The following is a 25,802-nucleotide window of genomic DNA, read 5'->3' as shown; positions in this document are numbered from 1 at the left end:
AGGATTTATATCAGGATAACTCATTCCTAAATCATTCTCTCACTGCCTTAAACGATATTTATGCTTTAAAATACTCTAAGCCACCACGAAGCATCAACATGAAAAAAAATACTATAGTAATATAGTGTTTTCGAATAGTTACAATGTATATACCCTGCTAAAAAATCCAACTTAAACCAGCCTAGGCTGGTTGGCTGGTTTAGCTGGTTGACCAGCCTGGTTTTAGAGGGGTTTTTGCCATTTCAAGGCTGGTTTCCAGCCATTTCCAGCCTGGTCTTTGCTGGTCAGGCTGGAAAATGACCAGCTAAAACCATCTAAATCCAGCGTGACAAGCCTGGTTTAAGCTGGACATTGCTGGTTTTGGCTGGCTCCCAGCCTGGCTAGACTGGTCAAGCTGGTTTTAGCTGGTCATCTCTCAGCCTGACCAGCTAGGACCAGGCTGGAAATGGCAGCAGCCTGGAAATGGCCAAAACCCCTCTAAAACCAGCCTGTTTGACCAGCTAAAACCAGCCAACCAGCCTAAGCTGGTTTTTTCAGCGATAGTGTTTTTGAAAAATACTATATAGACCATTTCAGTGTAGTGATGTCATTGGCTCTTGAACATTTCCTGCTCGTTATCATACTATTTCATAACTGTAACAAGAGAATTCAATCATATCGTCACGTTAAAACGGCTGTCATGACATTATTTATCAAAATGTTGAGCTTCTTGGATTCTCTGAAGCTATGGAAATTAAAATGTAAAACAGGAAATACGTTAGGACTATTGTTATTGTTTACATTCCTCAAAATGGTCTATATTAAAACATGTACGACTCAATGCTAAACTATACTGTAGTATTAACCATAGTGAACACTGTAAAACCCAATAAGTTATGGTAACTCAAACCATTTAAGTTTAAAAACTAATCCTAATGAGTACTGTGAACTTAATCCATTGAGTAAATGAAGCAATATGAGCACAGTAAAACCCAACACATGAAGAGAACTCGAACCAACTGAGTACTGTAAAACCCAATAAGTTAAGGTAACTCAAACCGTTTGAGGAAACCGATTGCAAAAAACATTTGAGTTTAAAACAAAACTCTTTAAAGAGTAGAATTACATTTTGAGTTAACTACACTCATTTGATTTGATAAAGTTGGCTGTTGGCTTTTACAGTGTATATCTGATAGAAGAACTGCAGTACTTTACTACAGTAAAGTGTGGTGTTTTGTAGTATAATAAACACTATAGTTGTAGAAAACTACAGTATTTGGTCATTTGTTTACATTACTTTAGTTGTTGTGTAACCATAGAAACTATCAAGTCATTACAACAGATTATTGTATTGTTTTAAATGTGGTTAATAAACACTATAGCAGGCTTTTTACTACAGTATTTTTTCATCTGGGCATCTAAATCTGTATTTCATTGATCATCACTTGACTTATTTTGACCATATTGTATCTGATTAGCAACTTCACAATAATTAGTGAATGTGAAAAGTTTAAAGGTTTGAATGTTACCAGGTTTTTACCATGCATTACTGCATTTACACTCTTTCAATTAATAACAAAACTGGAGAAAGGATTATATTATATTATATTATATTATATTATATTATATTATATTATATTATATTATATTATATTATATTATATTATATTATATTATATTATATTATGTGAAGCACAGAAACGCCAACTGACCCAACCAGGACTTGAACCAGCAGCCTTCTTGCAGTGAGGCCACAGTGCTAACCACTGAGCCACCGTGTCCCGCCACCCGATTGCATTGCAATCTAAAAAAAACAAGAAAGAAATAACAAAAAACAAAGACATTCTGGTTCAATTTGTGTAATTTTACCAAACAAAGGGAAAAGATTTGATGTAAGCTTTTAGCATGAGCCTCCCTGTGGTCAGTATCATTGATTTACCTGCAGTTCAACTCTAGACCTGTATTTATGCATCCATATTTCCCGTCTCGATATCAAAGATGATGATTCAGTGTAATTGAAGGTAAATGAGGGTCTGTAGATCTGAGAGATTGAGGGATTGATCTTGTGCTGTGTACTTTGATCATTCATGAAGCCATACAGAGACTTTTCTCTGTATAGTGTGTTCACTCGGAGCATATTGGAGAGCAGAATATAAGCCACTGAACTGACCAAAACAAGCATATCCTGGAAAAATATATCTGTTAATGAACAGTTTCAGTATTTTGCGTGTTTTCAGTTTATTTGCTGTTGTGAATCGCATTACAGGATGATCTCTGCTCTTTCGACTTTTGATGTTGAAACGAAGTGTCTTTTCCATGCTGAAGAAACTGCTTAAACCAGCCTAGGCTTATTGTCTGGTTTTAGCTGGTCGACCAGCCTGGTTTTAGAGGGGTTTGGCCATTTCCAGGCCGGTTTCCAGCCATTTCCAGGCTGGTCAGGCAGGGAGATGACCAGTTAAAACCAGTTTTACCAGCCTAGCCAGGCTGGGAGCCCAGCTAAAACTAGCTACTGTATGTCCAGGCTGGTCAAGCTGGTTTTAGCTGGTCATTTCCCAGCCTGACCAGCCAGGAGCAGGCTGGAAATGGCTGGAAACCAGCCTGGAAATGGCTAAAACCCATCTAAAACCAGGCTGGTCAACCAGCTAAAACCAGCCAACCAGCCTAGGCTGGTTTAAGCAGTTTTTTTCAGCAGGGTTATTGACATTTTAGTAGTTTGAATTAATATAATGTAGAAGAAATAATAATAATATGCTGAGAAATAAGTGTATAAAATAACAGAAAATGTGCTGTTTATTACAAGGTTTTTGTAGCGTAATATACATTCTCATGCAGGATTCACATGGCCCGAATGCTCTGCGCATCGCAAAAAACCTGCATCTGTCTCTTATAAACAGCTGACCTCAGAAGTGCCAGCAAGCTGTTCCAGTTCAATCTGATCAAATTAATCTGATAATAACAGTGCAAACGTCACAGACCTACACTGTAAAAATGCTTTTCTTACTCAGAGTTTTTGCCTTATTTCTAGTCTAAATATCTAACAAATCCTTACCCAAGAAGCATTTTCTAGACAAGCAAAAATATTATCATGTTTTCAGAAATAATATGCCAAAATTAACAGAGTCTTTCCTTGTAACAAGCCACATTTTGGAGCGGTGTGGTGGCTCAGTGGTTAGCACTGTGGCCTCACTGCAAGAAGGTCACTGGTTCGAGCCCTGGCTGGTTCAGTTGGCGTTTCTGTGTGGAGTTTGCATGTTCTCCCCGTGTTGGCGCAGGTTTCCTCCGGGAGCTCTGCTTTCCCCCACAGTCCAAACACATGCACTATAGGGGAATTGATTAACTAAACTGGCCGTAGTGTATGAGTGTGTGTGTGTGTGTGTGTGTGTGTGTGTGTGTGTGTGTGTGTGTGTGTGTGTGTGAATAAGTGTGTGTGTGTGAGAATAAGTGTGTATGGGTGTTTCCCAGTACTGGGTTGCAGCTGGAAGGGCATCTTCTGTGTAAAAAGTATCCTGGGATAGTTGGCGGTTCATTCTGCAGTGATGACACCAGATAAAAAAAGAAACTTAGCCGAAGGAAAATGAATGAATGATGCCAATGTTGGATGTCAGATTGATGCATTTAATGTTGTGAATAAATGCCTTCTTCTATTTTTTACATCAAAGTTCCTGCTGGGTACCAAGTAAGCATACTGTTAGCAGTGGAAATGCAAGCCTGATCAGGGTGACCCGTATACTGCTGAAAACGAGGCTTATATTTGCATTATTTAGTGCATAAGTAGACTTTTCACAAGCAGGCTCTTCCAGTTCAGTCTGATAACAGTGCACACGCCACAGACCTACAGCTGAGTCAGAATTATCAGCCTCCCTGAATTTTTCCCCAATTTCTGTTTAATGGAGAGAAGATTTTTTTCCCAACATAATAGCTTTCATAACTCATTTCTAATCACTGATTTATTTTATCTTTGCCATGATGACAGTAAATAATATTTGACTAGATATTCATCTTAAAGAGACTTTTAAAGGCTTAACTAGATTAATTAGGGTAAAGTTAGGGTAATTAGGCAAGTCTGGTTTGTTCTGTAGGCAATCCAAAACTAATATTGCTTAAGGGGGCTAATAATATTGACCTTAAAATAGGTTTTTAAAAACTGCTTTTATTCTAGCCAAAAGCAAATAAGACTTTCTCCAGGAGAAAAAATAATATAGGAAATACTGTGAAAAATTCCTGAATCTGTTCAACATCATTTGGGAAATATTTAAAAGAGGAAAGAAAACAAATTGACAGGAGGGCAAATAATTCTGACTTCAACTGTGTTATAAACAACCCAATCAGAGCATTCCAACATGTGATGTACTGCAACAAAATGCTTTTCTTACTTCCAGTTTTGTCTTGTTTCTTAGTCCAAATATCTAAAAATTCAAGAAGCATTTTATAGACAAATAAAAAACATTGTCTTGTTTTCAGAAATAAAGCATCAAAATTAAGTGTTTTTCCTTAAAACAACAAATAAATCCTCCAATGTGGTAAGCAAAGTTTATTTTTCTTTCCCCATTGAGCTACAGAGCAAACAGTCATGCTGGAAAAGCCATAGATATGGAGGTAAGCAGTCAGTCTTTGTTTTATACATAAAATGCAGGCCAATGTACCAGACAAGCACATATTTCTGCATTCTCAAAAATGTAGCCCTGGGCACATATTCCCAATGAGAGTTTGTTAGCTACGAGGAGGCAATGATGCAAAACAAAAGCCCTGCCTTTTAATATTCTGTTTCAGTTTAAAAAAACCTCAACATACTGATATTAAAGTCTCTGCAACTTCCAGTTCACGCAGACTTTAACAAGCATGTCAGAAGACAAATCCTATTTGTTTATCTATTTCAGAAGAGTCAAACTATCGGCATTCATCAAGCAAAGAAAACGTCTACGGAGATTGCTGAAACTGACCTCAGAACTGTCTGATACATTATTAAAAACTGTAAGGATAGTGGGGAATTCTGATCATTTTTGAGAAAAAAATGTGGTCGGAAAGGGCGTCACGGTGGTGCAGTGGGTAGCACGAGTGCTTCACAGCAAGAAGGTTGCTGGTTCAAGCCTCATCTGGGTCAGTTGGCATTTCTGTGTGCATGTTCTCCCTGTGTTGGTGTGGGTTTCCTCCGAGTGCTCCGGTTTCCCCTACAGTCCAAACACATGTGGTATTGGGGAATTGGGTAAGCTAAATCGGCCATAGTGTATGTATGTGTGTGAATGAGTGCGTATGGGTGTTTCCCAGTGAAGGGTTGCAGCTGGAAGGACATTCGCTGTGTGTTGGTGGTTTATTCTGCTGTGGTGACCCCAGATTAATAGAGGGACTAAGCCGAAAAGAAAATGAATGAATGAATGTGGTTAGAAACAATTAATTTAAAGAGACAGTACACTCAAAAATGAAAATCCTGTCATTATTTACTCACCTGTTCAAATCCAGATTGAGTTTTTTTTTTTTTTTTTGCACAAAAGGAGATGTTTTGAAGAATGTTTAAATTCTGTAACCATTGACTACCACAGCATTTGTTTTTCCTACTATGGAAGCCAATGGTCTCCAACCTTCTTCAAAATATTGTATTTATTGTGTTCAGCAGAACAAAACAAACTTAAACTGGTTTAGAACAAGTCAAGGCTTCTGTATTATAGGAGTATTTTTGACCTTGAAAATCAAGATTGAGCTCTTAAATATACAATATTGAACAATATGAACAGTGACAGATTTACAGATCAGTGATCAAATAATGAAGTAAGAATGCTGGTAAACTAATAAAGGCTCTGATCAACAATAAGATGAATGTTCTGTTGACTGAGGTTATCCACTAAAGTCAGGGACGGTTTAAAGAAAACAGAGCATTACAGCATCACAGAAGAGAGATTTACTGATCAAGAGAAATAAACACATCAATCTCAAAATGTCAAGTTATACAACAAAGAATGTGCTATTCAGAATTATCCCTGAATATAAAGTAGCTTCCAACATGGATTAGTGCGTCTCAACAGGTTTATTACTGCGGATCGAACAAGGGAGATTTAATTAATATATTAAGCAGCTTCACATCTTTCAAAACCTCTTTGAACTTTCTTTTTCAGAATATAAAAGATGTTTAGAAGAACCAAGCAGACCAAACTGACTTATAATTATAAAAATAAATACATAAATAAACTAATAGGACAAGGTAACTAACGTAAAATAATCGTGATATTGTTAATAATGGCCAATAGTGGAATTGTAATTAATTTTCAGGGCAATTCGAACTTTATTGTATTAATAGCCTCTGTGTTTATCAACGTAAACAAACATACAATTACTTTCAAAAGATTGTCTGAGTAATAAACTCAACTAGGAGTGTGTGACATTTATTGTCAACAATAAATTTGGCAATTTTTAAGAATGTAGTTTTTAAAATATATATATAAAACACACACACACACACACACACACACACACACACACACACACACACACACACACACACACACACAAACGAGGAATGTATCTAATTACTTCAATCGCTCTGAAATTCCTGCTCCCTGTCAGGGACACCTGTTGGACTCTACAGGCTTAGACACACACACATACACAGCGACGAATAGACAATCACTACCAATCCCCTCATCCACATGCCTCCGTGTGCTTTCACCCACTGGAGGGGGTAGGCGGGTCTGCGACCAGCACCCCATGGCTGCAGGATCAGATGGCTGCCCGCCCTCATCGGACTATATCCACACCCCCTGTGGCAATGTTGTGTCTTGTCCGTGTGTTTTTGTGCTAGATTACTGAGGCTTTTTTTTCTCCCTGGTCTCACATTGCCCTAATTCAAGAGCAAGGTGAGAGGGTGTTTTTTTTTGCCTCCCTCTCCTGATGTATCTTACTTCCTTTTCTAAATGCTACCTCCTGTGACCCGTCTTCCCCTGAAAATTGTGATGTTTGTGTACAGTCGGGGGGTTCAATTTCACTATACGAAAGTGTATGTGACTAATAAAGGCCTGATTTGATTTGAGAATAATATACACTGTTGTTACAATGCACTCATGATATTGTGAAAATGATTATTAATGTTCATTAAAATTAAACATAGGCCAATAATATAATTGTTGTGTTTGTATATAATTGTGTGCTTGCATATATATTTGTGTACAGACAGTAATAATTGTTGTGTTTGTACATAATAATTAATAAGCTCATACGCAACACATGTGATTGGTCAATAATGTGTAAAAATAAATCTGACGCAGTCATGAACGCACACACTTCATTATTTTGATAATTCACTTTAATCATAACACTTAAATAACGGTTGGTTATTGTTATCGATGGTCCCAATTAAATGTTATCTTTACCCCTTAATCATGATTCTGCTAATAAAAAGAGATTAAAAACAAGCTGCTGTGTCATAATCATGGCAGAAATTCTGAATACAATACTTGTATTCATAACCTGGCCGCTCACTATCTTCCTGATCTTCTTCGTTTGTACACTCGTTTGCGCTCACTGAGATCATCTTCTGCTGAACTGTTATCTGTTCCAAACTTTAAAGGGCACCTATGGTGAAAAATCTACTTTACAAGCTGTTTGGACAGAAATGTGTGTAAGTATAGTGTATAGACCGTCATATTGGGGTAAAATAAACACACCCAGTCCTTTATTTTCAATTTAACAGCCTAAAAACGGTGGACCAATTGGAGCGGTTTTCAGATCGAACGCAACTTGACCCCCGCCCACCAATATTGATTGACAGCTGCGCGCATTAACATGTCCGGTAGTCACGTGTATAATCATATCAACAAGAGAGGACAAGCGCAAAGCAACCGGGAATGTGTGTGTCCTCGCTGTGTGTGTGCGTGAACTTTGTAATGACATTGTGTGTGACTCATTGTTGCAACTCCACAAAAAAATGCATCAAATACTGATTGTTAAAGTTCTTACTGTAGTATTTCTCACACACGTTATGTGAGATCTGCTTCCTGAGGCAGCTGAGGGCGGCGATTACTGACAGGCACGTGGGAACGGTGGGCGGGGAGGACTAGCCTTAAAGGCCCAGTACAAAAAAAACAGCAACAACTTTTTTCCAGCTATACTATAGACACTTCAAACAGCTCTAATAAATAATCTGATGGGTGTTTTGAGCTGAAACTTTACAGACACATTCTGGGGACACAAAAGGCTTATATTAAATATGAAAAAGAGGGGTAACCTATGTGCCCTTTAAGATGAAGTCATTTGGTGGCAGCGCTTTTAGTTGGACAGCACCAAAGTTATGGAAATCCCTGCCTTTGCACATTCGCCAGATGGACTCCATTTCCAATTAAATCTCAGATAAAAATGTCTTTGTTAAGGATAGCTTTTAATGATTTGCTGGTTTAATATTAAGCTGATTGTTATTTTTACTGCTTATATTTTTATGATGTGCTTGTGATCTGCTGTAAGGTGTCCTTGAGTGCTTTGAAAAGCGCCTAAAAATAAAGGTATTATTAATATTATTATTATTATTATTATTATTATTATTACCTTAGATGTACTTATATTTTATATACAGTTGAAACCATAAGTTTACATACACTGTATAAAAAGGCACATAAGCATTTTTTTATATGTCAGATGTTAATGTGACTAAACTTTTTCTCCTTTAAGTAAGTTAGGATTACCAAAAATCTTTATATTTGCTTAATAGAGAATAATGAGAGAGATATTTTTTGAGAAATTTGTATAACTTTTCTTGAAAGTCAAAAGTTTACATACATTAAGGGCCTACTCACACTATGCTATCCGAACCGTGCCCAGGCGTTTGAGAAGTATGAGTGCTCTGAATCGGGCTCAGGCACAGTTCACTTGGCCGGCCCTGGCCCGGTTGGAAGAGGTGTGAACCTGGTCGCGGTTCACTTGGGCTTTGGCGCGGTACGCTTGTGTGTGAGTGCAAAACGCGAAAAAGCCTGAAACTGACAGCAACACGTGACTTTTAAGGAACTGTTTTATTTGGATTTATTAACCGTTCTTTCTGTTCAATGAATGCAAACTGTCGTAGTTTATTAAAGACGCAAACTCCTCACTGCACGAAAGCTGCGCACCTTCAGCAAACCTTCTAATTCCTGCAGCATGAGGACTTTATGATTGTTTATGAGCGTCGAAAGTGTCTGATCTGTTCGGTGAAATATTTGACTGCATGTCACTGCATATCAAATGACTTACAACGATATAACTAAAGAAATCTCCACTGGACTGAGCGAGAGCGCTTACTGAACACCGCATCATCGATGACGTAAGCGTGCTCAGGCCCGAATTCAATGTGAGTGCGGGCCAGCGGGGGAGATGGGAGGGGGGACAAATGTGCTTTGGCCCGGTTCAAGGCAACTGTACAAAGTGTGAGTACGCCCTAAGATTACTATGCCTCTGAAAAAGCCCATATGATTGTGACAAGGCTTTGGAATTTTCTGATTGGCTAATTGACAACATTTGAGTTAATTGGAGGCACATCTGTAGATTAGTATTTAAGGCAAACCTCAAACACACTGCATCTTTGTGTGACAACATGGGAAAATAAAAATAAATCAGCCAAGACATCAGGAAGAGGATTGTGGAGCTCCAAAAGTCTGGTTCTTCTTTGGGTACAATTTCCAGCTGCCTGAAGGTGCCACGTTCACTAGTTCAAACGATTGTATGCATGTTTAAACAACATGGGAATGTCCATCATACCACTCAGGAAGGAGAAGAGTTTTCTGAATGTGCTATGGTGCAAACCGTGTGTTCCAAACCCAGAACAAAACCAAAAGGCCTTGTGAAGATGCTGGCTGAAGCTAGTAAGAGAGTTTCACTATCCACAGTAAAACTAGTCCTGTACTGACATGGGCTGAAAGGCCACTCATCAAGAAAGGAGTCATTACTCCAAAAGCACCATAAAAAGTTTGCAAAAATCACCCAGGGAAAAAGACTTTCATTTTTGGAGACATGTTCAGTGGTCTGATGAAACGAAAATTGAACTGTTTGGCCATAATGGCCATCGTTACCTTTCAGGGAAAAAAGGGGGAAGCTTACAAGACTGGGAACATTATTCCAATTGTAAAGTATGGGGGTGGCAGCCCCCAAATCTGACTCAGTTACACCAATTCTGTGTGGAGGAATGCTCTAAAATTCCAGCAAACTATTGTGAGAAGCTTGTGGAAGGATACGCAAAACGTTTGACCCAATTTATAGAGTTTAAATGCAATGTTACAAAATAATAAGGGGATGAATGAACTTTTGACTGTCTAGAAAGTAATAAAGAATTCTCAATCAAAAAATACATACAGTTGTAGTCAGAATTATTAGCACCCCTTTGATTTTTTTTTTCTTTTTAAAATATTTCCTAAATGATGTTTAAAAGAGCAAGGAAATTTTCACAGTATGTCTGATAATATTTTTTCTTCTGGAGAAAGTCTTATTTGTTTTATTTCGGCTAGAATAAAAACAGTTTTAAATTTTTTAAAACACATATTAGGGTCAATATTATTAGCCCCTTTACGCTATTGTTTTTTTTCCAATAGTCTACAGAACAAAAAATCGTTATACAATAACCTGCCTAATTACCCTAACCTGCTTAGTTAACCTAATTAACCTAGTTAAGCCTTTAAATGCTGCATAGAAGTGTCTTGAAGAATATCTAGTCTAATATTATTTACTGTCATCATGGCAAAGATAAAATAAATCAGTTATTAGAGATGAGTTATTAAAACTATTATGTTTTGAAATGTGTTGAAGAAATCTTCTCTCCGTTAAACAGAAATTGGGGAAAAAATAAACAGGGGGGCTTAAAATTCAGGGGGGCTAATAATTCTGACCTCAACTGTATATTAATTATTCTGACATTTCGCAAATTTAAATTATTTTGGTAATCCTAACTGACCTAAAAGAGAAAATGTTTAGTATTATTTAACATCTGACGTTGAAAGAGATGGTTATAGAGTATGTAAACTTCTGGTTTCAACTGTATAATAATGCATCACTGTCAGTGAAGAGGTCATGTGATCAAAACACACATAAAATATCACAGATGAATAAAGTTTGATCCCAATAAAACACTCATTTAAAAAAACAAATCAATCTTTAAATCAATATATCCTTATAAATAGTTAATTTTCATATCATCATTAATACAGCTGAATCGAATCATTCTTTCCCCTGAATAACAAGTCTGTCCATGCAAAGAGATTAAAACAAGCAGCTTTGTCATAATCATAGCAGAAACTTGGAAGAAATTATTTGACATTATATACTTCTATCTCGTACTCAAGATAATAATGCAACAAAAACTAAATAATCTGACAAAAAAAACTAAAAATAACACAAAGTCCAAGAAGTCCTCATCCTAAATAAAACTATAGTTATAAAACATGACCAAAACGATAATAATCCTCTTGAAATGCTCTGTTTTGTGGCTCTTTTGTCCCTTTGGGCTCTTCTTTAAAGGGGCAGTTCACCCAAAAATGAAAAATCTGTCATCATTTATTGATCCATCACTTATTTATCTGATGAACAGAAAAGAGGATATTTAGAAAATAATCCGGAAACTGGTAGCCATTAGCCATGTTTTCATCAACCTGTTGTTGTTTACATCCAGCTATTTTTATGTGCATTGTAAAACACTGCATAAAAATGCTTAATGGGAATGCCAAGATGTGCACACATTTTTAAAAAACTTATGAGCACAACTGAGTAGGATAAACTTTTTATTTGATAAGAAAAAAATGTGCATTAAGGGATGGAAACACATTTATGAAATAAGATCTCCGCATAAGTATTATTATCATTCTATTATCATTCCCTCCAGAACTGTCTTGAGCATCTGTCTACGCTCCCAAAGAGCATCTCCAACCCAGCCTCATTCAGATTCTGACGTACCTCTATATACATTTATGGAGAGTGCCAAATACGTTCCAGGAGCTACGTTTTTTTTGCAGTTTTTGTTTTTGTGAATCCACCAGAGGCCGCTGTGTACGCTTTTTTAGATCTCAAAATTCTCTCGCAAGTGCCATTCGTACCTGCTGTTCACATGTAAATCCACCAGAGGCCGGTGTGTACGCTGTTTCAGATCTCAAACTTCTCTCGCAAGTGCCATTCGCACCTGCTGTTCACATGTAAATCCACCAGAGGCCGCTGTGAACTGACTGACCGAATGAGTGATCGACTGACCCACGCTCCTCCTTCCTGAAACCCAACCGATAGTGTTTTCAAAAGCACCGATTGACCCAATCACCCACTTCCCTAAACCCAACCGACATGTGTTTTGAAAAGCAATCCAGAAAAAGAAAAGCCCCGTGGCTGCCTGATTTTTACCACAGATTCTCACCCTGTTATTTACTTGTTTGTTTTATTTTTATCTTACCTGCTTCTGGAATCGTTTTTCGCTGGACTCGAACCCTGTTGTCGCGGTCAACTCCTCTCTCTATCTCAAGTCCGCCAATGTACATGACAAGCCACTGGACAAACTGGTAACAGCAGTAAAGCCGTCCACACTGAGGTAAGAGGTCAGAACAACACCATACCACCCCTTAGCGTTCATTTTTAAGCTGAAATGCAGTCATACGTTCCTCTGGTTACATAATTCACGATCTCCAGAAATATATAAAGGGCTATATTTTCAGAAAGAGCCTGTGTTGAGCATCTCACGGCTCCAAAAGCCACCACATTGCATTCATTGCATTTCGTCTTCGTCATCTTATTATGAAGAGCAACTCATTTAAGAAGGAAGAAAAAACACCACAGTGGCTGGTCCTACCTCATTAAACTACATTTCTCTGTCCGATATTTGCTGTAAGGTATCAGAAAGTGATGACTTTGGGGTTTTTTTGTTTCTCATTGAAAGGAAACGCTGCTTTATTCACTAATGTTTTATGCAATATTCTAGTTTTGCACATAAATCTAATTCACATCTTTGGATGGAACCCAAGCTTGGGACATCCATCCATCCATCCATCCATCCATCAATCCATCCATCCATCCATCCATTTTCTTCCAGTTATCCGTGGCCGGGTCACAGGGGTAATACTATTTTTAATTGTATTTTTTTTTTCCTACAATACAAGTTAATGGCTTCCTGTTTTCAACATTTTTCAAAGTATCTTTTTTTGGGTTGGCCCAACATTAGGGAGAGTAAATGATGAGTAAATATTCATTTTTTGGGTGAACTATTCCTCTTTTTAGTGTGTGTGTGTGTGTGTGTGTGTTTCACTTGGCGGGGTCTTGACAGAGGCTGCAGTCGGGTCTCTGATCTTCCTGCGGCTCCAGCTGAATGGTGACCGAATGGAAACTGTATTTTGTGAAACAGACCTGGGTCATTTCTCTAAGCACCTCCTGTGGATCCACCGTTTCATCTGAAGAGTCAGAAATGAACAGACTGTTAGACTTAAATTATGCACTGTCATCATGACCAAAAGAAATTAGTGATTAGATATTAAAATCAATTATAAAAAAATAAAAATTATACTATAATTATATAAAAATCACATCAAAACACAACAGAACGAGGAGGAGGAGATGTGGAAGAAACTAGTGCTACACACAGGAGCAGTTTGAGGACACAAAGCTGACAAATAAAGTCTCAAATACAACATCTGAATAATGTGTTTAGGTGTGTGAACCGTAGCAGAATAATTGACACCAGTCCACTGAATTTTCACAAAATAATGAACATCTGAGGTATAATTCCACTTAGCAAAGATAAAGATTATTATTAATTGGTGTAAATTAATGTAAAACTGCTAATTAACATGGATTTGGTGTGTGTGTTACAGGGGGTTACAGTGTATTGTCATTATACAGTGCAATGTGTTTACACTCAGTTTTTGTGCATAGACAGCGTTGATACATGAGGCCCCAGATCTGCACAAATTTTTCATGTCTCCTTAACCAAACACAGCTGATTCAGATCATCTGCACATTAGCAAAGACTGAAAGACCAATAATGGGTGAGGCATCCAAAACCTGCAGTGCAGGTGGTCCTCCAGGAACATGGTTGAGAAACACTGCTGTATAGTACTAAATGATTGGGATTAAAAGCATTACCGGTGGCCACATGAGCAGAAAGCACAGCCTGGTTCATGGTCAAGGCCCAGATGTGCAGGTTGTGCACGGCTTTAACACCCTTTACTCCTAGCAGAAGCTGACGCACTTCATTATATTTCACTCCGGCTGGTGTACCTGTGCAGGAGAAACACTGAGGGTTACTAGTGCATAATTATCAGCCACATCATCCAAAATATGCTTTAATGACAAGAAGAAATTCAGAAGAACATGAAAAAAATGAATCAACCTTTCAGAAAATGTATATACATTATTTTTAACTATATTTCAATTTAAACATGTACATTAATCTATCTTTACTGTTAATTCATTACACAGCTCTCTGAAATACTTGATTCTGATTGGCCAATCACGACAGTTCAAGGTATATTTAGTATAAGGGATAATTTACAACCAGCTGTTTGTTCAGAATAAAGGCGGACAGGTTTATCAGCAGCTGTTGTATAAGACTGAGGGGTTTATTCTCTAATGAAAACCGTCTGGATGTACATTATGCTAATTATTACACAGCTTTCATGAATACTTCATTCTGACAGCAGCTGCTATATAAGACTAAAGGGTTTATTCTTCAAAAACCGACTGGATGTACATTATCCTGATTATTACACAGCTTTCTGGAATACTCGATTCTGACAGCAGCTGCTATAATAAGACTGAAGGGTTTATTCTCTAATAAAAACCGTCTGGATGTACATTATCCTGATTATTACACGTCTTTCTGGAATACTCGATTCTAAAAGCAAGCTGTTGTATAAGACTGAAAGGTTATTTCTCTAATGAAAACCGGCTGGATGTACATTATGCAAAATTATTACACAGCTTTCTTGAATACTTCATTCTGACAGCAGCTGCTATATAAGACTAAAGGGTTTATTCTTCAAAAACCGTCTGGATGTACATTATCCTGATTATTACACAGCTTTCTGGAATACTCGATTCTGACAGCAGCTGCTATATAAGACTGAAAGGTTTATTCTCTAATGAAAACCGGCTGGATGTACATTATGCTAATTATTACACAGCTTTCATGAATACTTCATTCTGACAGCAGCTGCTATATAAGACTAAAGGGTTTATTCTTCAAAAACCGGCTGGATGTACATTATCCTGATTATTACACAGCTTTCTGGAATACTCGATTCTGACAGCAGCTGCTATATAAGACTGAAGGGTTTATTCTCTAATAAAAACCGTCTGGATGTACATTATACCTCTTATAACATTACAACTACTTGCCAGTTGCCATAAATGAAATAACATGGTTAATTAATATTCAGTAATGACAACATTAAACATTAAAATCTAAAGTTGTTTTAACATGTACTTTAATTATACTTCCTTTTGAGTGGCTTTTAGCATTCTGTCCAGGGACTACAGATGAAAAATAGCCTTTGAATAATTCTGGTACATTTACAAAAATTGATGTACAAAATGTCCCTGTTAACAAATAATATTAAAGTTAAAAACTAAATTATTAGACGTACAAAAGTATGATCTGCTTTTCTGTGTAAATGAGCACTCTGGAGATTCACTGAAAAAGCAAAGTCAACAAATCAAACATTTTACCTTCCATTAGGACTATAACAATGTCCCTCATGATGGTGAATGTGGTTCCCAGGACGAACAAAGAAAACAGGAAGGTGCAAATAGGATCTGCAATTTTATATTCAGGCTGAAAACACAAAAGAAGTTTAACTTTAGAATCAGAATCAGAAAGAGCTTTATTGCCAGGTATGTTCACACATACTAGGAATTTGTTTTCGTGACAGAGCTTCTACAGTGCAACAGAATTACAGAGACAGGACAAAAAACAGATAATAAATATATTAAAAAAAATAAAAATAGAAGTAGTGAGTGCAAATATACAAATTGACAAGTGTATGTACGTGTTTATTACTATATACAACGTTATATGTGCAGCTGTTATGTGCAAATTGGCATGTAAAGTGTGTTGTTAAAGTGTATAGCAAGTAGTGATGTTGGTTCCACAATTATTATCATCAAGTGTTCATGAGATGGATTGCCTGAGGGAAGAAACTGTTTCTGTGTCGGGCTGTTCTGGTGCGCAGTGCTCTGTGGCGTCGACCAGAAGGTAAAAGTTCAAAGAGGCAGTGTGCTGGGTGTGAGGGGTCCAGAGTGATTTTGGCAGCCCTTCTGCTCGCTCTGGATAAGTACAGTTATCAGTTTATTATAAGATATTATTATATGCTTCAATACCGCACTAAAATTATTAACAGATTACTTTTCACTTTTAGGTAATTACTCACTTATAACATTTAAAAAAAAAAATTCTAAATATATTCTAGCTTTCAACTAAAGAAGGTTACATTTATAATATATACAAGTTGGTCAATTGAAGAATGATTCGAATACATGTAGTAGGATTCGACACAGTGGGGGAAATAAGTATTGAACATGTCATGTTTTTTTCCTGAGATTAATTTCTCTAAACTAAAGGAGCTGTTGACATGGAACTGAATCAGACAAACAATACAAGTATGAAAATAAAACAAAACAAAAAGAAATCTGAAAAAAATTTAGGTGTAATAACAATGAAATGACACAAGGAGGAAGTACCGAACTACTGAAATGTATATATTGGTGATGGCAGCTGAAAGATGCCTCTCATATGTCGAATGAAGTCACAGGCATTGCTCAGATGTGAGCTTTTCACAGACTTCAACAGAGTGTCAAAATCTTGATGGTTCTGTGGGTCTCGTCTATCAAATCTGAGCTTTATTTTGTATTCTCTATTGGATTGGAGTCAGGTGATTGGCTGGGCCATTCTACAGCTTGATTTTCTTTCTCTGAAAGCATCTTAGAGTTTCCTTGGCTGTGTTTTGGATCATTGTCTTGCTGAAATGTCCACCCTGGTTTCATCTTCATCCTCCTGCTAATGTAGATGTTGGACTGAAGCAGCTGATATTCATTTACACTGAGGAAGGGCAGAGGGTTGCTGAAGAACTACTGAGAGATTTCAGCTTATGTCTGGGCTTTCACTGACGAACTACACCTCCCTTTCTTCATGTGTTCAGTACTTTTTCCCTGCGTCATTTCATTTTATTATACATAACTTTATTTGTAAATTAAATAGATTTATTTCATTTAGAATTTTCATATTTTCATGAAAGCTGAACATTTAAAGTACGATTGTCCTTTGGGTAAATTTTTACCCACTAACTATAACACCATTTTGTACAGCACAAAAACTATTGACACACACACACACACACACACAATAAGAAAAAAAAGCCTTAGAAAATACACCCTTTGCTGTAATCAGAAACGAGTGTTGTCCACTGAGTGAACACTGCTGAAATAGTGCACACCCATGAGGGAAAACCCAAACATTCACAGAGTTTGTGATGAAGATGAGCTTGTTTTTATCTTTATTTTAGAGTTTAAGTAAAGGCGGCTTATTTTCGACCCAAAGTGTGAATGAAATACTAAGACAAACAGGGGTTAATTACCTTAAAAAAGATGATGAGCGCGCTGACAAGCACACTGATGCTCTGCAGCAGATCTCCAATCACATGTACGAACGCCGCCCGGACGCTGGCATTGGCTTGAGTTTTTCCAGGTCTTTGCTCCTCCACGTCATGATGGCTGCCGTCTGAATGGCTGTGTCCGTTTTCTTTCCCGTGATCGTGGCTGTGTCCGTGTCCAGCGCTCAGACCACCGTGACTGTGTCCATGACCAGACTGATGCAGAGTCAGAGCCATTCTGCACAGAGAACCAGCACATTTAAAGTACACATGAAATCAAAACTAACCATATTGATTTAGTTAGCTCACATTGCTAGTTTGGTGGTGAATTCATCTGTGTGTGTCGTTAAGAAAGGAAAATTGTTTGCCCTAAAAAATCCATTTGTTGTCAGTTCAATTCTCAGATTAGGTCTGTCTGAGGTATTGGGCGGGGCTAACATACTTAACCACGCCCCTCCAGCTGTCAGTTTTGACAACGAACAGAAGTGATGAGCAGGAGGAGTCTGTTGTAATAACTCTCCTCAAACCCGTTTCCCTATCTTTCTGAATAAAACACCTACTTTACTACAGCCAATCAGCTCGTAGTAGAAAAAACAAGCCACACCCACTGTTTTCTCATTTAATATTCCATTTATCTAGGAACTGCAGTATGTACAATATGAAAATAGGGTTGCAGATTCCAGCTCATGTGGACTTTAAAGGGACAGTTCACACAATAATGAAGTAGTTGTCTAAACTTCTATAAATATATTTCTTCTGTAACACAAACAAAGATATTCTGAAGAATGTTAGAAAAAAGCAGCCATTGACAATTAAAAAATAAACACTATGGAAGTCAAAGGCTGTTTAACGAAAAAAGATAACTGGAGGATGAAGTAAATGATGACATTTAAATGTATTGGGTGCACTGTTCCTTTAAGACAGTGCTTCTCTATCCGCATGTTAAATCTGACGTCACGCGAACCAGCTTCCGGGTCCAATCGCATTATCAAATTGTACGGAGAGGCTCAACAATGGTAATAATAAACGTTTACAAAGCGATGATCATGATCGCAATACATATACAGTGCTCAGCATATATAAGCACACCCCTCACAAATCTCTCTTGTAAATTCAGATTTTCAATAGGAAGCTATACTATATATTATATTTGTGCATATACATTAGATTAGTCAGTACTGAAGCCAAATCTGAAGCTTATCTTACAAAATAACTTATAATAACAGTCCAAAAACTACTACAGGCAAATTTATATGTTATAGAAAAATATTAAATACAAATTTAAAGAATTCCCTGGGATGGGTTGCCGCTGGAAGGGCATCCGCTATGTAAAACATGTGCTGCATAAGTTGGCGGTTCATTCCGCTGTGGCGACCCCGGATTAATAAAGGGACTAAGCCGAAAAGAAAATGAATGAATGAATGAAATTTAAAGAAGAGGAAAAAATCAAGAGAAGCAAAAAAAAAGTTTTGCTTGAATTTAATTGTATTATCTTTTAGTTTCTAAATATGTTTGGTGACTAAAATATTATTTTAATAAATATATCTGTTTAATAATTCAGTTTTTTTAATGCACCAAAATACACTGTTTATATTCACTGAGAAATTAAGTTTTCATTTTCAAAATGGGCTGTATTATGCCCATATGCTCAATTATGCTGAGCACTGGAACCATACCTAATATCAGATGGCCAGAAAGTGATTCATATTTTAATAAATTATTAAAGTATTGGTATCCGTGATGGAGCAAGTCCAGATACTTGGTTGTGTACACCATGATTTTATTTTTAAACAATCACTTTAACTTGTTATATGACTAAAAAGGGGTCATAAATGAATATTTTCTTAGCAGCTTGACCACGGAAACAGTATTTCATCCAGACGTCATGACTTAACAAGCGGATTACTCGGTGGCAACCCTAAAGTGAGTTGCAAAGTGTTTTTTGTTGATCTTGAAAGATGTGCATCACTAATTGACAGCATAACATTAAAGTTGTATGCTGATCATTTCTGCGGTTGCCGCACACAAATACTGATTATTATACTGTTATTTATTTGCCATTCTGCTCAGAGAAACAGCAGAGGACAGACATATAAAGGAACAGTTTATGCAAAAAAATTGACTTTTATGAATTTATACGCAAACAAGACATTTCTGAAGAATCCTGGAGGAAAAGCAGCCATTGACATCCATAGTAGGGACAAAAAATACTATGGAAGTCAATGGCTGTTTAACATCAAAAAATAAAAATGGAGGATGAAGTAAATGATGACGATGACGATGAGGTAAACTGGCCCTTTAAGACTATCGTGCTTCTCAATTGTTTGGTCGAAACTCTACAGTTTGCTGATTTTGAATGATGCGCATTATTTCTTCATTATTTACTAATTGACAGCAAAACTGTGAAGTTGCATGCTCATCATACTGCGGTTGCCGCAACACAAGTACTGATTTGTTATTTATTTGCCATTCTGCACAGAGAAACAGCAGAGAACAGACAAATAAAGGGACAGTTCATTGAAGCCAATGACTGTTCAACAAAAGAAATAAAAATGGAGGATGAAGTAAATGATGACGTTTTAATTTTTGAGGTGAACTGGCCCTTTAAGACTGTAGTGCTTGTCAATTGGTTGGTTGCAACCTTAAAGTTGGTTGCAAAGTGTTTTGATTTGTTGTTGTTGTTCTTAAAGATGTGCATCATGTCTTTACTTTGCTAAATGACAGCAAAACTGTGAAGTTGCATGCTCATCATACTGCGGTTGCCGCACACAAGTACTGATTTGTTATTCATTTGCCATTCTGCTGAGAGAAACAGCAGAGAACAGACATTTAAAGGCACAGTCCACGCTAAAAAATTAAAAAGGGATTGACCTTTATGAATTTATACACAAACAATACTGGAAGAATACGCAGCCGCTGACATCCATAATAGGAACTAAAATACTTTGGAAGTCAATAGCTGCGCCCCAGATCGCACACTTATGCACTATTCTACGCCATTCTTGTAGTATAAAGAGTATAAGTAGTGCGTTGAAAACTCTAAAAATGATAAGTGCACTTTAATTACCCGGATGATGCACTCATTCAGCTGGTAAAATGAAGTGTGTAATGATGGACACTTCACACACTCAACCACAGGTTTGCTCACGTAGCAGAAGGGGCGGGGCTAGCGGGTGCACATGTTGGATAACTTTATTTATTTTGAAATGTGAAAGCAAAATTCTCCTATGACATTGATTATAGTGCCTTCTGATAGTGAATGCGGTTATACTCATGGCAGGTATTATTTGATAGTTTGGTGATTTATTTCACTGATTTGGCAACCGTCAAACATCATCAGGGAAACAGGTTGAATTTCCACTTAGTAAAAAAGATTTAATCCATTTGGGACGACACCACATACATATACTATACTGTTGAGTGTGTAAGTGCATAAGTACATAGTGCATGAGTGCATAGTGTGCCATTTGAGACGCAGCTAATGACGGATGGAGGATGAAGTAAATAATGACGTTTTAATTTTTGAGGTGAACTGGCCCTTTAAGACTGTAGTGCTCCTCAATTTGTTGGTTGCAAGCCTAACTTGGGTTGCAAAGTGCTTTTTGTTGTTGTTGTTGTTGTTGTTGTTGTTGTTTTTAAAGATCATAAAGGTGCCTCATTTCTTCATTATTTACTAATTGACAGCAAAACTGAAGTTGCATGCTCATCATTTCTGCGGTTGCCGCACACAAGTACTGATTTGTTATTTATTTGCCATTCTGCTCAGAGAAACAGCAGAAAACAGACATTTAAAGGCACAGTCCACACTAAAATGAATAAGTGATTGACTTCATTGATACATCATAAAGAAAATTTTGAAGAATCCTGGGGGGAAATCAGCCATTGACATCCCTAATAGGAACAAAAAATACTATGGAAGTTAATGGCTGTTTAACAGAAGACAGAAAAATGAAGGATGAGTAAATGATGAACTGTTAATAGGTGAACTGTCCCTTTAAGACAGTGCTTCTTAACTGTTCGGGCCCCAGTGCTGAAGTGGGTAGTGTGTGTGGGTTTTTTTTATTTTATTTGAAATATGTGCATCATTTCTTTACTAATTGACAGCATAACTGTGAAGTTTCATGCTCATCATTTTTGTGGTTGCTGCACACAAGTACTGATTTGCATGACTTCACACATAATTTGAAAGAATAACTGATGAATAAACAATATAGAAAAGAATTCAATGGTATAACCAACCCAGCAGTTGGTTTAGTCCGTGTTACATAATTACCATATATATGTAATTATATTTATATTATCTATATATTTATATCTGTATATGTTTGTGTGTATATGCATGTTTATATAGATATTTATTTTATTTATTAAGATTCATTTATTAATTTTCCTTCGGCTTAGTCCCTTTATTCATCAGGGGGTCACCACAGCAGAATTAACCACCAACCTCTCCAGCATATGTGGGAAACACCCATACACACTCATTCACACACATACACTACGGCCAGTTTAGTTAGTCAATTCCCCTATAGCTCATGTGTTTGGATTGTGGGGGAAACCGGAGCACCAGGAGGAAACCCACGCTAATTCGAGGGAGAACATGCAAACTCCACACAGAAACGCCAACTGACCCAGCCAGGACTCAAACCAGCGACCTTCTTGCTGTGAGGCCATAGTGCTAACCACTGAGCCACCGTGTCGTCTTTATTAAGATTTATTAAGATTATGATTTCATATATCATATACATAAATACTTTTTTATTGTTTATTCAGGAGTATTGCTATTCTTTCCAAATATTCTCAAAGTCTTTACGTTAATTATATTATTTATTAAGCAGAACAGCAAATGGTTTTGTGAATTAAATGTTTCATTTTTACATTTAACAAAACAAATTATAGTAATAAAATTTAATGCATTAAAAACTGTGTGTCCCACGGCCAAACCAGCTGAGAACCACATTCACAGCAATACAATTGACTTCACTGAAATGCCAAAAAGCCTAAAACAGTTAGTTATTATAGACGGGGGCTATAAATAGTGCTCAGAGAGGGTTTTGTCTCACATGATGTTGGCCAGAACAGCACAGCCGGAGGTGATGAGCATGACTGTGCCCTCAATAGTGAAGTTATCATTGATGATTCTCTCCACAGCCAGATACACCAGCACTCCGGTCACCAGCCAGATGGTGAAGATGGACAGAAGAGCACCCAGGATTTCTGAAATAAACGACACAAAAATGACCAATTATATTATTCTACTTTTTTTTTTCAGAAAATTTACATTTTTGCATTTGTTTTATTTTTGTTATTTAAAACCAGGATTATTTCATCAGCTATTGCAAGAATAAACTGCCTTAAAATGGACTGATTTAATTATTATATAAATAATTGATACAAGAGCTCCCAGGATTTCAGAAAAACAAATGACACAAAATTAACCATTGATAATCTTTTATTACATTTACATTTTTACTTTGTTTTTATCTTTGTGGAGGTAAAGCTTAATTGCTTTAAAATACAAATATTTTGTAACATTATAAACGTCTTAACAGTCACTTTGAATTAGTTTAATGCATCCTTGATGAATAAATGCATAAACTGTAAAAAAAAAAACTTTAAGACAGTGGTATATTTATTTATTTATACTTAATTTATTTTTTCTGCCTTATGTATGTATATATTTATGTATGCATTTATGCAGGGTCTAAAAGTACAATTTGTACTTTTTTGTACTCTTTTTATAAATATTTTTTTAATATTTATTTTTAATAAAATGAATAAATATTTTTCCATACATATTAATTTTTATTTATTGTTTTATTCATATTTTTACATTTCTTTTTAATTTCTAAAATGTATTTTATAAACATTTTTGTAAATATTTTTTTAATTATTGTTTTATAATATTTGTTTTGATTATATTTTATTTTACATTTTTTATTTATGTATTTTCATAAAAATGTTTATAAATATTTTTATAAATATTTATTTTCAAATGTATTTTTATAAATATTTTTATAATTTTTTATTCATTTTATAATTATTTTTATGATTTTTAAATCCATTTTTATAAATATTTCTCACAACAAAAGTATTTTTATTTATTGTTTTATAAATATTTTGTGAGGATTTTTTTTGTATCTTTATAAATATTTATTTTCAAATGTATTTTTAAAAAAAATTATTAATTGTTTTATAAATATAATTTTATTATTGGTAACTGCATTTTTATAAATATTTTTATAACTTTTTATTTTGTATTAAATGTATTGTTTTTAAATAATTTCATAAATATTTTTTGTTGTTTTATAAATAGTTTTAAGTGTAAAATATAAATGTTTTTAAAATATTTTTATAAAATAAATAAATAGGTTTTATAAATAATTTTATGAATATTTATTTTATTTACTGTTGTATAAATTTATTTTGATTATTCTTCATTTTATTTTTTATTTATGTGTTTTTATAAATATTTTATATAAATATTTATTTTCAAATGTATTTTTTATAAATATTTATAATTATTTATTGTTTATAAATATATATTTTTAAAATATTCATCTTTTAATTCATTATCATAAATGTTTGTATAAATATTCTTTTATCAGCTATGAAAGTGCATTATTTGAGTCAAAACATGAAGAACTGAATAATTATTACACAAAGCAATATCATTATTGCAAAATAATCCCCAATAATCACAATAAACAATCAGGTACATTTAGATATTCAGATTTTCCTGCAGTGGTGTGTGTTAGTTTGCCAAGCGTCATGCATATATCTGACTGAAACACATATATAACATTTGACCTGTGCAACAAAGCATCCTCCAGTGATTATGCTTTATGACAAGGAAGTATATCTGTAAAATAAATACATCCTGATGGAGTTTATCAGGCTATACTTTATCATCCACATGTAAATACTGATGATTTATCCAGCAAACGTATGAATGGACGCAGAACACAGAGGAAAGCTGACCTTAAAGAGGCCTTTGTTATAATCAATTGGAGGTAAAATCCATTTAATCCAGCGCTCTGTTTGATCCTTATCCTTATAAGCACGTTAAGTTAAATCTACAATTGACGCCGAATTCTGCCACGTAGAAATGTTTTTAAAGTCATAACTTTGAGATGAAATCTAGTCTTTGCTTCTCACTTAACCATATTACGCTTTTACTCAATACTTCAAGTAAAAATAGTAAATAAATAAAGCCTGACAGGTTTCTCAGCAGCTGTTGTGTAAGATTTAAGGGAATATTTTGTGATAACAACCAGCTGGATGTATATTATCCTGATTATTGCATAACTAATGGCCATAAAACTAAACTATTAGACACAAAACAATAATAAGAGCTATATTAATTTATAATTATTTAAATTAAATGCAAAACTTACAGAAAATTGGCGTATTATTATTAGTAGTATTGTCGCAAAGCATATTTATTTATTTATTTATTGTATAGTGATACAGGTGGCCTTATAGTATATCTTCAGCTACAGAGGGGAAAATAAGTATTGAACACGTGAGCTTTTTTCTCAGAAAACATATTTCTAAAGGTGCTGTTGACTTAAAAATTTTACTGGATGCTGGTAACAAACAAAGAAATCCATATATGAAAAGAAAACAAATCTAATTCGTTTACAAATGAAGTTCTGTGTAATAAAATTAAATGACGCAGGGAAAAAGTATTAAACACATGAAGAAAGAAAGGTGTAGAAAGGCAGTGAAAGCCCAGACAGCAGCTGAAATCTCTCAGTAGTTCTTCAGCAACCCTCTGCCCTTTCTCAGTGTAAATCAGAGGTGGGCAAACTACGGCCCGAGGACCATATGCAGCCCGCTGAACACATTCATCCGGGCCGCGAGGGAGTTTTTAAAATGCTGCTTCTGAGTAACGGTTTGGTTTCAGAATTAATAAATTAGTGATGCAATACAAATGAACACCATTTGATGGCAGTATTGCACGCGGTACATTTAGTACAGTTAGTGGAATTAGAACACACTCTCGGATATTAAAATGCACTCGACTGTTAATGATTGAAAATGACAGAAAGCGGTAGGTCTAATATGCCAAGAAAGTATTGCTGTTTTTTTAAGACTACAACCTAAGGGACCGTTCACACCGAACACGCATTTATGATCCAAAACCGCGAGGTGCACCGCACTGAATCAGCTGGGTATTTTGCGAGAGTGCTGCTGTTGCTATTAATATAACTTTATTTTCAGGCTCATTGTTCACATTAACACACTCATAATAACATGACTTGG

General features: G+C 35.8%; 1 protein-coding gene across 1 annotated transcript in view; it reads right to left on the bottom strand.

Moving 5' to 3' along the window:
- Window positions 1–11,041: 11,041 nt before the first annotated feature.
- slc30a8 (solute carrier family 30 member 8) overlaps window positions 11,042–25,802 on the bottom strand; it is a 58,571-nt gene continuing 43,810 nt past the window's right edge. The window contains exons 11-15 of the mRNA XM_056479207.1: window positions 22,598–22,751; window positions 17,520–17,772; window positions 15,616–15,721; window positions 14,032–14,166; window positions 11,042–13,340 (exon numbers count right to left, since the gene is read on the bottom strand). Coding sequence (XP_056335182.1) covers window positions 13,195–13,340; window positions 14,032–14,166; window positions 15,616–15,721; window positions 17,520–17,772; window positions 22,598–22,751 — 794 coding nt within the window. The 3' untranslated portion in view covers window positions 11,042–13,194. The remainder of the gene's footprint in view (window positions 13,341–14,031; window positions 14,167–15,615; window positions 15,722–17,519; window positions 17,773–22,597; window positions 22,752–25,802) is intronic.

The sequence above is a fragment of the Danio aesculapii genome, chromosome 19 (assembly GCF_903798145.1).
Source record: "Danio aesculapii chromosome 19, fDanAes4.1, whole genome shotgun sequence".
In the NCBI taxonomy this organism is placed as follows: Eukaryota; Metazoa; Chordata; class Actinopteri; order Cypriniformes; family Danionidae; genus Danio; species Danio aesculapii.
This window is presented reverse-complemented; position numbering and strand designations above follow the sequence as displayed.